Source organism: Melospiza melodia, chromosome 26, assembly GCF_035770615.1.
Source record: "Melospiza melodia melodia isolate bMelMel2 chromosome 26, bMelMel2.pri, whole genome shotgun sequence".
Classification (NCBI taxonomy): Eukaryota; Metazoa; Chordata; class Aves; order Passeriformes; family Passerellidae; genus Melospiza; species Melospiza melodia.
This window is the reverse complement of record NC_086219.1, coordinates 6,763,019-6,779,216: the sequence shown is the minus strand read 5'-3', so window position 1 is coordinate 6,779,216 and position 16,198 is coordinate 6,763,019. Positions and strand designations below refer to the sequence as shown.

General features: G+C 55.2%; 1 protein-coding gene across 1 annotated transcript in view; it reads left to right on the top strand.

Annotated features, from left to right (window-relative positions):
• Window positions 1–8,603, top strand: part of UBR4 (ubiquitin protein ligase E3 component n-recognin 4) — a 99,310-nt gene extending 90,707 nt beyond the window's left edge. Inside the window, exons 103-106 of the mRNA XM_063176898.1 lie at window positions 481–705; window positions 6,525–6,615; window positions 7,424–7,586; window positions 8,188–8,603. Of these exons, the coding sequence (XP_063032968.1) occupies window positions 481–705; window positions 6,525–6,615; window positions 7,424–7,586; window positions 8,188–8,252 (544 nt within the window). The 3' untranslated portion in view covers window positions 8,253–8,603. The remainder of the gene's footprint in view (window positions 1–480; window positions 706–6,524; window positions 6,616–7,423; window positions 7,587–8,187) is intronic.
• Window positions 8,604–16,198: the final 7,595 nt, after the last annotated feature.

Sequence of the window (16,198 nt, the reverse complement as noted above, 5' to 3'; positions counted from 1 at the left end):
GGGGAGCACAGGCTGAGCCCCCGGAGCTGAGCCCCTGGAGCTGAGCTTAGGCTGAGCCCCTGGAGCTGGGGAGCACAGGCTGAGCCCCTGGAGCTGGAGCTGAGCCCCTGGAGCTGGGGAGCACAGGCTGACCCTGGAGCTGGGGAGCACAGGCTGAGCCCCCTGGAGCTGAGCACAGGCTGAGCCCCTGGAGCTGAGCACGGGCTGAGCCCCTGGAGCTGAGCCCAGGCTGAGCCCCTGGAGCTGGGGAGCACAGGCTGAGCCCCTGGAGCTGAGCACAGGCTGAGCCCCTGGAGCTGGAGCTGAGCCCCTGGAGCTGGGGAGCACAGGCTGAGCCCCTGGAGCTGGGGAGCCCAGGCTGAGCCCCTGGAGCTGAGCCCCTGGAGCTGGAGCTGACCCCTGGAGCTGGGGAGCACAGGCTGAGCCCCTGGAGCTGAGCACCTGGAGCTGAGCCCCTCTGAGGCTCTCTGTGTGTTGCAGGACCCGGGCGACGTCGCGGGAGGAGAAGAACCTGCAGAGCTTCCTGGAGCAGCCCCGGGAGAAGTGGGTGGAGAGCGCCTTCGAGGTGGACGGGCCCCACTACTACACCGTGCTGGCCCTGCACGTGTGTCCCCCCGAGCGCTGGCGCGCCATCCGCGGGGACATCCTGCGCCGCCTGCTCGTCACCGCCCACGCGCGCGTGGTGTCCCCCGGAGGGGCCAGCAGGTCAGTGCCACCCCCGGCTGGGCACAGCACAGAGCACCACGGGCACAGAGACGCTGGGGTCATTGTCACAGAGACACTGGGGTCATTGTCACAGAGACACTGGGGTCACTGTCACAGAGCCACTCATGTCACTGTCACAGAGCCACTGGGGTCACTGTCACAGAGACACTGGGGTCATTGTCACAGAGACACTGGGGTCATTGTCAGAGCCACTGGGGTCACTGTCACAGAGCCACTGGGGTCACTGTCACAGAGCCACTCATGTCACTGTCACAGAGACACTGGGGTCACTGTCACAGTGCCACTCATGTCACTGTCACAGAGACACTGGGGTCATTGTCACAGAGCTACTGGGGTCACTGTCACAGAGACACTGGGGTCACTGTCACAGAGACACTGGGGTCATTGTCACAGAGCCACTGGGGTCACTGTCACAGAGACACTGGGGTCATTGTCACAGAGACACTGGGGTCACTGTCATAGGGCCACTCATGTCACTGTCACAGAGCCACTGGGGTCACTGTCACAGAGACACTGGGGTCATTGTCACAGAGACACTGGGGTCACTGTCACAGAGACACTGGGGTCACTGTCAAAGAGCCACTGGGGTCATTGTCACAGAGCCACTCATGTCACTGTCACAGAGACATGTCACTGTCACAGAGCCACTGGGGTCATTGTCACAGAGACACTCATGTCACTGTCACAGAGACACTGGGGTCACTGTCACAGTGCCACTCATGTCACTGTCACAGAGCCACTGGGGTCATTGTCACAGAGACACTCATGTCACTGTCACAGAGACACTGGGGTCATTGTCACAGAGCCACTGGGGTCACTGTCACAGAGCCACTCATGTCACTGTCACAGAGACACTGGGGTCACTGTCACAGAGCCACTGGGGTCACTGTCACAGAGCCACTGGGGTCACTGTCACAGTGCCCCATGGGGCACAGGCACAGAGCCCCACGGGCACTGGGGCACTGGCACAGGGCTTGTGTCACTCAGAGCCGCTCATGTTACAGGCACAGGCACAGAGTCACTCGTGTCACTGTCACTGAGCCCCACGGGCACTGGAACAGGCACAGAGCCACTGGGGTCACTGGCACAGAGCTGCTTGTGTCACTGGCACAGAGCCACTGGGGTCACTGGCACACCTGCCCATGTCACTGTCACAGAGCCCCACGGTCACTGGCACAGGACTTGTGTCGCTGTCACAGAGCTGCTCATGTCACCGTCCACCCACTCATGTCACTGTCACAGAGCCACTCGTGTCATTGTCACACCCACTTGTGTCACTGTCGCACCCACTCATGTCACTGTTACAGAACCACTTGTGTCACCATCACAGAGCCACTGGGGTCACTGTCACAGAGCCATTGGGGTCACTGTCACACCCACTCCTGTCGCTGTCACACCCACTCCTGTCATTGTCACAGAGCCACTTGTGTTACTTTCACAGAGCCACTGGTGTCGCTGTCCCACCTGCTCGTGTCACAGCCCCACTCACAGCCAATGGAGTGTGTGTAGTTTACACCAGCTGTCAGCCCCTCTGAGTAACCTTTGCACAATCCCAGCCTGGCTTGGCTTGGGAGGGACCCTGAAACCCCCCCAGTGCCACCCCCTGCCATGGCAGGGACAGCCAGCACAGCCCAGGGACACCCACAGCACAGCCCAGGGACAGCCCCAGAGCCCAGGGACAGCCAGCACAGCTCAGGGACAGCCCCAGAGCCCAGGGACACCCAGGGACAGCCAGCACAGCCCAGGTTGCTCTCAGCCTTGTCCAGCCTGGCCCTGAGTGGCTGCAGCTGCCCCCCAGAGCTGCTCTGAGCAGGAGATTTCATTCTGGAGTGGATCAATGAACTGATCCATGGAAATGAAGCTTTTCCCTCTTCCTCCCCCAGGGCTGTCTGAGCTGTGCCTCATCCCTGTTTGCCTCCCTAAGGAAGCTCCTTCTGGGCCCTTTTGATCAGTGCTCCAGCCTCCCTCAAATAGAAAAATAGAAATAGAAGTCAAATGCCATTGCTTTTTAAAAAGAAAAAAATCAATAGCAGCTGTCAGGCACTTGAAGCACAAGAATAAGTGGCTGTGCCTGCCTGACAAAGGCACAATATTGCCAGAGAGGGAAAGGGAATTCCAGTTTCTGAAAGGATGATTTGAAATAGCTGTCATAATTAGGAATCAATTCATTATTATTCTAAGTCGCCTTAAAGGGCATTTTTATGCTGATGACATTAATTAGGTGTTTGATAAAGTCATTCCATTGTAGTTGCACAAACCCAGCATGAACCAGTGCTCTTGGAAGAGGCAGAGAGCCCTGAAAGGGCTCCTCCATTGATCCCTGTGCTGCTTTCAGCCTCCCCTGGCTCCTGTTTCCTATTTCCTGGGGGTCTGACAGACCCAGGGCATGTCCTGGAGCCTCAGGGGGTGCAGCAGAGCTAAGGCCAGGGTGGGTTTGCTGCTTTTTAAACCTCCCTGGATGTTCTGTTCCTTCCCCAAGCACAGGTGCTGCAATAAAAGCACTTTGGAACAGGCAGAGCCAGGAACTTCCAGCTAAAGCATCCAATGTCTGGAATTTCAGGGGAGCACACTCAGAAACTGCTCAGGAATTATGTCAAGGTTTATTCAAGGGCTTTCTTTAATCTCTGCAGACTAAGGGAGCACAAAGCCTCCCTCTGATAAAGCCTCTCAGAAATAGCAATATGGCAGTTCTGATTTCCAAGCTCTGTGCTTATTTATTCTTGTGGAAAATCAGGAAGAGGGTGATGGATGGTGAAAGGCTCTGCAGATAAGTGCCAATATCTTGAATTTGTAGGCTGAGGCAGAGAGGAAGCCACTGGCTGTGACACCAGGGAAATGTCTGCATGCAAAGCATTAAAATTAGCATTCCATGTTCAGGGTGTTGGCTGGGAGCAGCTCCATTCCCAGAGCACTGGGGTGAGGGCTGGGGACAGCCAAGGACTCACTGCTACCTGTGCATCTTAAAAAGGGACAGGAACCACTGCAGGAACCCCCAGTGCTTCTCCAAAACGGAACAGGAGTCACTGCAGGAGCACCTAGATCATCTTAAAAAGGGACAGGAACCACTGCAGGAACCCCAAAGAATATCTCAGAAAGGGACAGGAACCACTGCAGGAATCCCAGAGCTTCTCCAAAAAGGGGCAGGAACCAGTGCAGAAACCCCAGAGCATCTTAAAAAGGGACAGGAACCACTGCAGGAACCCCAGAGCATCTTAAAAAGGGGCAGGAACCATTGCAGGAACCCCAGTGCACCTTAAAAAGGGACAGGAACCACTGCAGGAACCCCAGAGCTTCTCCAAAAAGGGACAGGAACCAGTGCAGAAACCCCAGAGCATCTTAAAAAGGGACAGGAGTCACTGCAGGGACCCCAGAGCATCTTAAAAAGGGACAGGAGTCACTGCAGGGACCCCCAAGAATATATCAGAAAGGGACAGGAACCACTGCAGGAACCCCCAGAGCATCTTAAAAAGGGGCAGGAACCACTGCAGGGACCCCAGTGCTTCTCCAAAAAGCTGAGGATCTCCTGTAAATCCTGGGAAGGGCAGGAGGGCTCTGCATTCCCTCATCCCAAGGCAGCAAATCCCACCCATGGGGAGGTGCCCATGCAACTCCTCAGCTGGGCCAGCCAGGGTCACACAGATTTGGGGAGAATTGAGCCAAAAAAGGCTTCTGGCTCTGCCAGGAGGGGTGGTACCCCAGGAACCAGGGGGAGATGCTCAGCACCTCCCTTGTTTTGGTAACACTTCCTATTTAAACCCAAAGATGAAATTCCCAGAATGGATCTCAATTCTGAGTTTTTGTAAATACAACTTACAGATCCCAAAGAACTGAATCAAGCATTTATTGTTACTGAACCATAAATTCTGGCTAAAAATCCTGGTTTTCAGTGTAGCTTTCACATGGAATTGGGGAGGAAAAGCCCATTTTGGTTGTTTTCCCTTTGCTCCCCACTGTGACCTCTCTAAAACACCCCAGAGGGAAGGCAAGGCTTGCCCAGAGTGTGGCTTTGTGCTTTGTCCTGTCCAGCTGCAGGAGTGAAACCAGCAGCTCCTGCATGGAGCAGCTGCTCCTCAAGGTAACTCCCAGCCCTAACCCACAAGGGCCTTTTAGTTTTCAATTAAAGGAGCAGACTGCAATTAGATCAAACCCATTGACATGAAAGGAGAAGTCTGGCTTGCAGGATTTGGGAGGCCAGAATTAGCCTCGCTCGGAGTCTCTTCATCCCATGGAAATTTAGTCACCTTTACTAATTGGTTTTCCTTTAAATAATTAAGCTGAGCTGCCTGAGCAGGCTGCCACCTACTCAGATGTCTGTTTTAAGGGCACACACACACACACAAATGGAGCTTTTTAATAAGAGCAGCACAATGTTCATTTCCCCCCAGAAAAGCCCAGGCTGGGGCAGTTGCAGTGGGAGCCCCTGTTTGTGTTGTGACTCCTGGGTGCACAAAAAATGGATTTTTGTTTTTCCAGAGCTCTGGAGTGTTGAGCAGGAAGCAGCACATGATGGGGCAGATGTACCTGAGCAGCACAGGCACAGAAATTCCAAAGCCATGAGAGCTGCTGGCAGGAGGCTCCTCCTTGCCAGAACCTGTTTGTGATTAATCCTGCAGACTTTGGGAGCTGCTGTCCCAGCACAGCTCTGCACCTTTTAGGGCATTCCTGCTGCTCCAAACCCAGGTGCTGGATTTCCAGAAGTCCTTTCCTGGCAGGAGAATAACCAAGGATATATTAAATGGAAATTCCTCCATTTCTTCAAGAGATTTCCCTCAGAGTCTTGCAGAAATGCTTTTATGAGTTGGAAGCACAAAGCTGTTGTGTCATTGATACCCCCTGGATTTGGTCATTCCTTTAGGAATCTGCTGCAGTGACACACAAACAAGGGCTGTACATTGTTTTCCCCATTTTGCTGTTGATTTCCTGTGTGGTCTCAGCCCTTCAGTTCCCTCTGTGCTCGTTTCCCTCCATGGAAGGAGGTTTGGCTGGCAGAGCTGCCCTGGTCACAGCACAGCCCCAGGTGCCCAAAGCTCCCTGGAACACCCAGCAAAGCTCCCTGAGAGCCCTCCCTGCTGTCACTGCTGGGCTCTGGCTGCTCCTGCTGCCATCAGGGGGGTACCAAAGCCCCATCATGTCGGGTTTGTTGTTGCTGGAATGGCTCCCAAGGTATTAAAAAGTATTTTTTCCCAGCCCCGTGCTCAAAGAAAAAGTCGAGATTCCTCAGCTCTGCTTTTCAAGGTTGTTTATTTTCTCTTATCTGTTACATTCCTCCTCTGACCTGCTGAGATCTGTCCAGCAGGTCAGGTTGTGGCACACTGACACCCTTGGGGTGATGTTGGCTTTTTATACCAAGAACTAGGTGTGCTTTATTGACAATAATTTTCCAATACTTATCACCTATGTTAGACAGTCTGTCTCTATTCTAAACAAATCAAACAGTGTCACCATCACAGCAGAAGATGGAGGACAAGAAGGAGAAGGAGAAAGACAGGACATGCCCAGATTCCTCCATTTTGCCTCTTGAACCCCCATTCTAAAAACCCCAAAATTCTACTTTTTCACCCTGTGATAAATTCACTAACATTCTACTCAAACTCTTGTGGCTTGCACATCTTCACACAAAGTTGGGAATTGTTTCCATGGGTTAAAACTGAAGGCACGGGTGTTTGTGACTCTGTGCCAAGGTCTCTGAGCCCCCTGCCAGGGTCTGGAGCCTCCAGGGCAGCCAGAGGGATGCTCTGGGTTCCCCACCATGACAGAAAGATTACCTGAGTGATAACTGAGCTGCTCTCCCTCCCCAGACTGACAGACAAGGCAGTGAAGGAATACGCCACGTACCGCTCGGGGCTGCTCTTCTGGGCCCTCGTGGATCTCATCTACAACATGTTCAAGGTAAGGAGAGCCCTGCAGCTCCTCTGCAGCACCTCCAGCTCAGCCCCACTTCAGCTTTCCTACCTGAGCCATGCCATGAGCTTGAAATAGAAATCAAAATTTGAAGCCCTTCTCTCCAAGGTCCTTGGAAATGGAACTTCACAGGATCCCAGGATGGTTTGGGTGGGAAGGGAGCTTAAAGCTCATCCCATCCCAGCCCTGCCATGGGCAGGGACACCTTCCATAGCCCAGGCTGCTCTCAGCCCTGTCCAGCCTGGCCTTGGGCACTGCCAGGGATCCAGGGGCAGCCACAGCTGCTCTGGGCACCTGCCCACCCTCCCAGGGAAGGGTTTTTCCTTCTTTTTCCTTCTGCACCTTGTAAAAGCAGAAAGGCCACAAGAAGCTGCCTGTGCTCATTGAAGCCATTGCAGTTCAGTAGCTGAAGAACTGAGAGACTTCTCCAGCTGGCAGCACTCCTGTATTGTGTATTTATTTACTTCTCCTGTTCATTGTTCATGGAAGGAAGGACATTCCAGGCCGTGCCAGGGAAGTGGTTGGGTGAGGAAGGAGCCAGGGACAGACAGAAACCTGCAGCTTGCAGAGAGGGCTCAGTGCTCAGGGTGAGAGAATGCCTGGGACCTTGTTTCATCCTGCAGAAAAGGATCATGAAGTTGCAGTCGGGGAATTTCCTCCTCTCTTGGTTGTTTGCAGGAGCCAGGGATGGAAATCCAGGAGCAATGGGAGAAGGCACCAGGGTTTGCAGTAATTTTTTTTTTTTTTTAATTAACTCATTCTTTTGGCCTGATTTGGTGTGTTTGTGCCCTGCCAGAAGGTGCCTACCAGTAACACAGAGGGAGGCTGGTCCTTCTCTCTGGCTGAGTTCATCAGACACAACGACATGCCCATCCACGAGGCTGCAGACAAGGCCCTGAAAACCTTCCAGGAGGAGTTCATGCCAGTGGAAACCTTTTCTGAGTTTTTGGATGTGGCTGGTGAGTGTTTGCCTGACCTTTTATAGGCTGCCTTGTGCAGCTGGTGCCTGGAGCCAGCAGCATTCCTGACACTGCTGCAGCTCCTGGGGAGGGGAAGGGAGAGGAGGATCAGGATCCCAAACTGCTGGGACACTCACCTGAGGCAGGAAAACCTGCCCCCCGCCCTGTGACACATCTGGAGCACAGCTGGAGGCTGGTTTGGGGCTTCTGGGGCTGCTGAGCAGATGGGACCTGCAGCAGGTGGGTGCAGCCAGAGCTGCTCCCCCTGGGTTTTGGTGCCTCCAGGAGTCAGGGGATGCTGAAAACCTGCAGGGAAGCTGGAGCTGCTCTTTCCTCTCTCAAAACCTGCCCCAGGCCAGTCTGTCACTGCCCAGCACAGGGAGCAGAGCTGGGGAGCCCCAGAGCAGCTCCATGTGGATTCAGTGTTTGAATAAATTCACATTTCAGTCCCTCCTGCTCCTGCAGCCAGCGGGGTCTGCCCTGCTCGTGTCCAGCCCTAAAATAACCCTGCAGCTGTCAGTGGCTCACACATGGCCCAGCACAAATCCCTGGGCAGCACCAGCAGGGGCTGATCCTTCTCTCTGCCTTCTTGTGTTCAAAGGACTCTTGTCAGAAATCAATGATCCTGACAGCTTCCTCCAGGACCTCCTGAACTCCATCCCCTGAGCTGCCAGCACGGAGAAGCTTTGGGCACTGCTTGCCTTCCACCCTCTGTGTCCCTCCTCGTGCTGTCTGTCCCTTTCCCAAGGAGTGCTGCAGTTTTCTGTTGGAATATTTTTTGTTTTGTTTCCTTTTTTTTTGTTTTGTTTTGTTTTGTTTTTATTTTCTACAATTTTTCTTCATGGAGTGATTTGAAATTTAGATTTGTTTTATCTTGTGTTTCAGCGCTTCTATCTCTAAAGCCTTGTGCATTCAAAGCTGTTTGAAAGAACTTGTACAGAGAGGAATCCAAACCAGTAAATCCTAATGCTTTAGTGTGCACCTCTTTGAAGTTAAATAAACAGAACAAATGGGTAAGATGGGCTTGAGTAGTGCTTGAACCAGGCAGGACCTGAGTGCCGAGGTGTTCCTCACATTTCCTCACATTTCCCTGCAGAGCTGCTGCTCTGTCCAGGCCTGGGAGTCCCAGGGAGCAGCTGGGCAGGGTCTGAGTGGGGCTGGAGCCTCAGGGCTCTGCAAGGAGCCTTCCCTTCCCTTCCCAAACCTTCCCTTCCCAAACCTTCCCAAACCTTCCCAAACCTTCCCTTCCCAAACCTTCCCTTCCCAAACCTTCCCTTCCCAAACCTCCCCTTCCTTCCCTTCCTCAGTTCTGCTGACACCTGGTGAGGCTGCAATCCAATAAAGCTTCCCTGGCTTCCTCATCTCTGTTTGAACTTGAATTCCCCAGCACAGCCCCAGCCCAGAAATAACAATAACAATAATAATAATAATAATTTAGAGGCTGAATAACTCCCCAGCCCTTTGGTGCCTGGTGTTGGTGCTGGGATTGGCAATTAGCAGAGGGGTGAAGGTGCAGTGTTTGTGTTCTCACCTCTGGGCTGTTGGTGCCCACAGGGGCTGGGTGTCGGTGTCTTGGCTGTTTAGGTGGCCTGGAAAGGCCCGGGGTGGCCTTGGGCAGCCCGTGCTTCAAAGGACGAGAAGAGGCTTCAGGTCTTTTCTCGCTCTCGGTGTTTATTAATTGTTTATCTAAAAGATTTTCTCTCGGCCCGACAGAGTCTGCACAGCAGCCAGCCATGAGCACACTGAGAGCCCCCGGGGCGGTCACCTATCTTTATACTCAAAATTACGTATACAATATTTATCATTTTCCCCAATACCTTTTACCCTTATTAACCAGTGCACCTTTAGTAATAACCAATCCCAAAGTGCCAACATCACCACAGAAGATGGAGGCCAAGAAGAAGAAGAAGAAGAGGAGGACAGGACACGCCCCAATTCCTCCATCTTACTTCTTTAGACCCCCCTGTACAGAAATCCTAAACCCTGTGTTTCACTCTAACTAACTTATCCCTTCACCATTCACCCCAGTGAAATCCTCCCATCCTCATACAGGTGTCGTCTCCCGTGTAGGATCAAAGTCCAGCCACCAGACACTGCTGGCAACATTCCAGGACTCCCGAGCCCCCCAAGGGTGGTCTCGGTCACTCTGCACATCAGTCCTGAGTGCTGAGATCCCACAGCTGGGCAGGGCTGATGTCTCTGCCTGGCCCTGGGAGTGCAGGAGGGGCTGCTGTGGATTTGGCTCTTTGGAGCAGCAACTCTGCACCTCTGCTGCCCTGGAAGCACATCAGAGAGCAGGCACAGCTCTGGGGGAGCCCTGCAGAGCCAACAGAACCTGCTCCAGACTGAGCTGGGCTGCTCGGGGTGGCTGCAGAGTCACTGGGGCAGCCTGGGCAGTGCCAAAGCCCGCAGAGCTGCCCCAGGGCCTGGGCTGTGGGGCTGTGCTGCTCAAGGCTCTCAGCAAGGTCAGGACTGAGCCCTCGCCGTGTTCTGGCTCTGCCGTTTGTGGAACAGGGCTGGGGAAGGTGTGGGAGCTGCAGGAGCACCAGGCTGCCTCCCTGCCTCCCTTCCCTGCTCAGGGTCTGTGCTGGCCAGAGCAGCTCTGGTGCCCCCAGCTCTGCCAAGGGCAGCTGGGTTCCCCTGGCTCCTGCCAAAGGAAAAGCCCCCTGACCAGCCCAGGGGTGTTGGCACTGCCCAGGCTGCCCCAGTGACTCTGCAGCCACCCCGAGCAGCCCAGCTCAGTCTGGAGCAGGTTCTGTTGGCTCTGCAGGGCTCCCCCAGAGCTGTGCCTGCTCTCTGATGTGCTTCCAGGGCAGCAGAGGTGCAGGGTTGCTGCTCCAAAGAGCCTCCAAATCCACAGCAGCCCCTCCTGCACTCCCCAGGCTGGGAATCCACTTGTGGCTGTGCCCCTCTTGTGCTGGCCCAGATCTCCTGTCAGAGATTCAGGAGCTGCAGGATTCAGAGATTCAGCTCCTGTCAGAGATTCAGCTCCCAGCAGGCAAAGCCTGAGCTCCTCCCTCAGCTGGGGCAGAGCCTCAGGGCTCCCAGCAGCACAACCTGGGCCCTGCTCAGCATCAGGGACACCGAGGAGGGGGCACCTCAGAGGCAGCTTTGGAACTGTTCTTGCAAAAGCTCCCCAGAGCTGTCCTGGGTGCTCTGCAGAGGCCCAAAGATGGATTTTGGAAAATAAATGGACAATAAAGGTGGTGCAAGCAGTGCTCCCTGCCCAGGAGAGAAGGTGGGAGCATCCTGACAGTGCTGGGGAGCAGAAGGGGCTGGGAGGGACTGAGGGTGACAATAACACCCCCAACAGAGGTGGGCAGGGACAAGAGCCAGAGGGAAGTGGTTTGGAAAGTTCAGCTGGTCCAGGACACACAGAGAGGCTCCAACGTTCTCAGTGCTGCACAAAGGCTCCAAAATCCCCTGGGCTGGGAGCTCAGCAAATACTTTGGGGAGTTTGTTGTTTAATTAAGAAGACTGAGGGAAGATGCCTCAGAATGGTTGAAATTACTCAAAGTGATGAACTGAACCATGAGCTGAACAACAGAGAGTCAACCCCCTCTCCAAAAACATTAATTTATTTGCCAGAGACATTATTTGGGGGAAAGAAGCCCTTGGTGGTGCAGGAGAGGCTGGGTGAGTTGTGGGGTTGCTTTGAACCTGACTGTGGGCAGAGCTCCTCAAATTTCTGACATCCCTGCGCTGGGTTGGGCTGCAGGATTTAATTAATGTGGGGCTTAATTAACCATGGGGAGAGCAGGGAGCTGCTGCCCCCCCAGCTGCTGAGGTGACACAGAGCCCTGAGCTCCCCTGGCTGCTCTGTGCTGCTTTCCCTGCCCTGGAATTCCCTTTGCCAGCTCGGCTCAGGGCCTGCCCTGCTCTCTGCCCACCCAGATCTCCTGTTTGTCTCTCTGCAATTCCCCGGAAATGTTTTCAGCCCGGCAGGGCTGGAGCTGCTGCCCATAAACACAGCGAGTTCCAGTGCCACAAAACATCCCCTGGGCTTTTTCCAGTGGAGGAAAAGGAATTTCCTCCCTGGACCTGATCTGTGGCACCTTCCAGGACACGGCAGGGCTCGAGGGACGCGGTGGGGATATCCTGGGGCTGCAGTGCCCCAGAGCTGGATGGAATCCCACATTTCCCTCCAGGTTCTGCAGGATTGATGCTCTGGCCATGCTGCTGGAGCCTGCAGGCTCTGGGTGCACACTGGGAATCCTACAGGGTAAATCCCATGGGGTGAATGCTGCAGGGCTCCACGCTCTCGGATTTTTGGTTGATAATTGCTGCCCCCAGATGTGCAGGGTGTCTCTGTCTCTGTCTCTGTTTCAACCCGTGCAACTGAAGAATGAGTCTGGACTCTTCACTTTTCAATCTTGAGGTTGTTTATTAATTCTTATCTATGAAATTTTCTTTCTGCCCAGCAGAGATCTGCTCAGCCGGGCAGCCACAGGCACTCTGTGTTGTCCTTTTATACTACAAACTACGTAGAACATATTTACACTGAATTCCCAATACCCATCACCTGTGTTAGACAGTGAGCTTCTACTCTAAACCAATCCCAAAGTGCCAACATCACTGCAGAAAATGGAGAGCAAGAAGAAGAAGAAAGGCTGGACATGCCCAGATTCCTCCATCTTGTCCCCATAACCCCCATACCAAAAAATCCTAAAATCTACATTTTCACCCTGTGATCATTTTATTATTATACTATTTAAACTTCTGTGACTTTCATGTCCTCATACAAAGCTGGAAACTCGCTCCAGGGGTCACAATCACATCCCCAGGTGTTCTGGGCTGTGTGCCAGGGTCTCTGAGCCCCTCAGTGGGGTCCTGGCAACTCTGGACACCCAGAGGGATGCGCTGAGCTCTGACACCTCCCTTTGGGGCAGCCCTGGGCTGGTTCCTGCTCAGGGCACACCCAGGGACCCTCCAGGGACACAAAGGAGCTCAGAGCCACCAATTCCAGGCTCCCAAATTCACTCCTGGTGTGCCCAGGCAGGTTTGGAGCTGCTCTGGGAGAGCCCCCATGAGAGCCCCCTGCAGCCCCAGGAGGCTCCCAAGGCACCCAGAGACCTCCTGAGGTTGGAAGGAGCCACCCCTGGTCATGTCTGGGCTCCCTGGTAGGAAAATCAGATTGGCCTTGACTCCGTTCCCATCCGGGTGGGGCTGAGTCACAGCTCAGGTGTGAGGGATCAAGGATTGGGGATAAACAAGCTCTGAGCTCACAGGAGGGCTGGAAAAGGGTCCTGGGTGCATTGAGGACAAGATCACCTCAGGGACATCACCTGTGGCACTCCGTGTTGATGGCAAAACCAGGGGCAGCCACCTGAACTCCAGGAATGCTCACTCCCTTCTTTCCAATAGGGAAAAAAAATTATTAAATCCCTATTTGCAGATTTCTTTTCAGGATTGATCCCAACCCTTCACATCAGCAGCTGGGGAGGAACCAGCTCCAGCCCTTTATCCAAACCCTGGGATCAGCAGGGATCCCCCTCCTCTCCCAAGGAGAAGTTTTTGGGGAAAATTCTCCATCAAATGGTACAAAGGACACGTGGAGGGGAGGCCCCTGTGCTGTGCTTTCACCCCAGGCAGGTTGGGGACCTTCAGGCATTGCCCCCAAAGAGGTTCAGGGGTGTGTGAGGAGCTCTGGATGTGCCTGTGGGAGGATTTTGTTTTCCTGGTGCTTGTTAAACCTTCCTGAGCAGGATCCTCCCGTGCTCGGTGCTGTTCCTGCAGGTCCCAGGTGTGGGGTGGGAATCACAACCTCCCTCCTGTCCCACAGGGATTTTCTCCCTCACCCACAGAGCCCAGGGGGGATCAGACACGTTCCTGCTCCCTGATCCTCGCCCTTGGACGCTGCAGAGCCTTCCTGCCCCTTCCCTTCCCCCTGGGAGCACCAGGAGCTCACAGTGCTCCAAAATTCAGAGTTTTCCTTCTGGGGAGGAGGGAAGGAATCCCCACCCCGGCGCTCCTCAGCCTGACTCAGCCGGGTCCCTTCCCTTGGGAACTCAAGGCTGTGTGGGTGAATCACGGGGCCGTGCAGAGCCCGGGCAAGGCTGGAGCAGCCCAAGGGACCCAGAGATGTCCCTGGAGCTGGGGAGAGCTGGGGATGGTGACAGCCCAGCCCTGCCTCTGCTGGGGCTGCTGCGCAGGGGGAATGTGCTGGGATTGCTTTGCCACTGGAGAATCGGGATAACACTTCCCTGCAGCCCTTCTCCAGTGGGTGTGTGACGTTAATCGGGGCAAAATATTAAATAGAAATTGAATAAATTCAGGTGTTTGTGCTTTAAATGCAGCTTTGGCATATGGAGAGAGGCTGAGCTTTAAAAATAAATAAAGAACATCGTGTTTAGTCTTGGCTGCTCCTGCCAGGGATGTTGGGTCTGACTCCTTCCCCACCTTTTCCCTGCCGTGCTTCCCCAAGGGAAAAAATGATAAAAAACCAAAAAATGATAAAAAAATTATAGAAAATTAAAGGAAAAAATGATAAAAAATGAACCCAAAACTCAGCTGGATTTTCCCAGCTGCTGACCACGGGGCTCTGCAGGAGGATGAAGGAGATGTTTGGATTTGGGGCAGGGCAGGGACAGCCTCTCATTAAAGGGCTCTGGGGCCCGAGTGCCTCAGAGGGAGATCCCTGCCCTAATGAAGATAACCCGGTAATTGCTGTCATTAACCACAGCCCCGCTTCTGCTTTCCCAGGTGTGGTGCCAGCAGCGCCTCAGCCACCCCAGCACCTGCCCTGGGCTGGGACAGGAGACTGGGATGGGGAATTGGGATGGGGATGGGGGATTGGGGATCGTGATGGGGAATTGGGATGGGGGATCGGGATGGGGGATCGGGATGGGGGATTGGGATGGGGGATCGGGATGGAGGATTGGGATGGGGGATCGGGATGGAGGATTGGGATGGGGGATCGGGATGGGGAGTTGGGATGGGGGATTGGGATGGGGGATCGGGATGGGGGATCGGGATGGGGGATTGGGATGGGGAATTGGGATGGGAGATTGGGATGGGGGATCGGGATGGGGGATCGGGATGGGGGATCGGGATGGGGAGTTGGGATGGGGGATCGGGATGGGGGATCGGGATGGGGGATCGGGATGGGGGATCGGGATGGGGAATTGGGATGGGGGATCGGGATGGGAAAGGGCTCAGGGTGGAGCCTGGAGCCCTCTGGGCTCGGCCCCGGTGACAGCCCCGTGTTCATCCCGTGCTCATCCCGTGTTCATCCCGTGCTCATCCCGGGTGGGTTCGGGGCTGTCCGTGCGTGTCCCGGCCCGCAGCAGTTCGAGTTTCCCAGCTCGGTGTCCGTGTTTGGGACTCCCCGGGGCTCCATCCCCGCGGCTTCTCCCGGCCGCGCTTTTTAATCCCATTTAACGAGCGGACCCAGCAGCATCCTGTAATTATCGCTAACGCTTGGTGGCAGCCAGCCCATGGCCAGGGGCGACACCGGGCACCGAGGGTGGCACCGGAACCCCGCTCACCGCCCCGGCCCCTCCTGCAGCAGCTTCGGCAGCTCCGAGCCCGCGGAACCAGAGCGGGGAGCCGGGAAAGGAGGGAGGGAACCGCGGGAGGAACCGCTCCAAAGCGCCGGGACACACGGCAGTGACACCGCGGGGACGGGCGGAGCATCCCCGGGGCCGGGGGGGACCCCAGAGCTCCAGGGGAGATGTGTCCATGTCACTGTGGGTGCTCCAGGGGAGATGTCCCCGTGTCACTGTGGGTGCTCCAGATGTGCTGTCCCCACTCAGGACAAACCCTGGTGTCCCTGTGAGTGCTCCAGGTGTGATGACCCCTCCCCCGGACAAGTCTCCGTGTCCCTGTGAGTGCCCCAAATGAGATGTTCCCCCTCAGGACAACCCCCGGTGTCCTTGTGAATGCTCCATGTGTGATGTCCCCTCCCACAGCCAGGTCCTGGTGTCCCTGTGAGTGCCCCAGGTGAGATGTCCTGGTGTCCTGTAAGTGCTCCAGGTGTGCTGTCCCCTCTCAGGGCAGGTCCCCGTGTCACTGTGGGTGCTCCAGGTGTGATGTTCTGGTGTCCCTGTGGGTGCTCCAGGGGTGATGTCTCCCCTCAGGACAAACCCCGGTGTCCCTGTGAGTGCCCCAGGTGCGATGTCCCCTCCCCCGGACAGGTCCCGGTGTCCCTGTGAGTGCTTCAGGTGAAATGTCCTGGTGACCCTGTCAGTGCCCCGGGTAAGATGTCCCCTCTCAGGACAGCCCCCCGGTGTCCCTGTGGGTGTCCCCGTGTCCCCTCCCCGGGCCAGCCCCAGCCCCGCATTCCCGATCACGCCCCGATCCCTCACAGCTCCCACCGGGAAGTTTTTCTTTTCCCCGTGTCCTGCAAAACCCGTCAGGCTGAAACCCCAAGCAAGGAACAGAAGCAGCCAATGGCTTCTGGAGGGGAGGCTTGGACAGGGAGTTTAAAATAAATCCCAATTCAACTCGGAGCTTTGGGCGCCGCTCAATCCAGCAAAGTTTGGGGCGACAACAAGACAGGAATCATTTTTATTCTCTCAGTTTAAAACCATCCCGCAGCTGAGTTCATCCGTCCGTGCTCCCGCAGAAGGCGGAGTTGGAGCGTTTGGGGCTGGGCACGCCCGGGTCCCGCA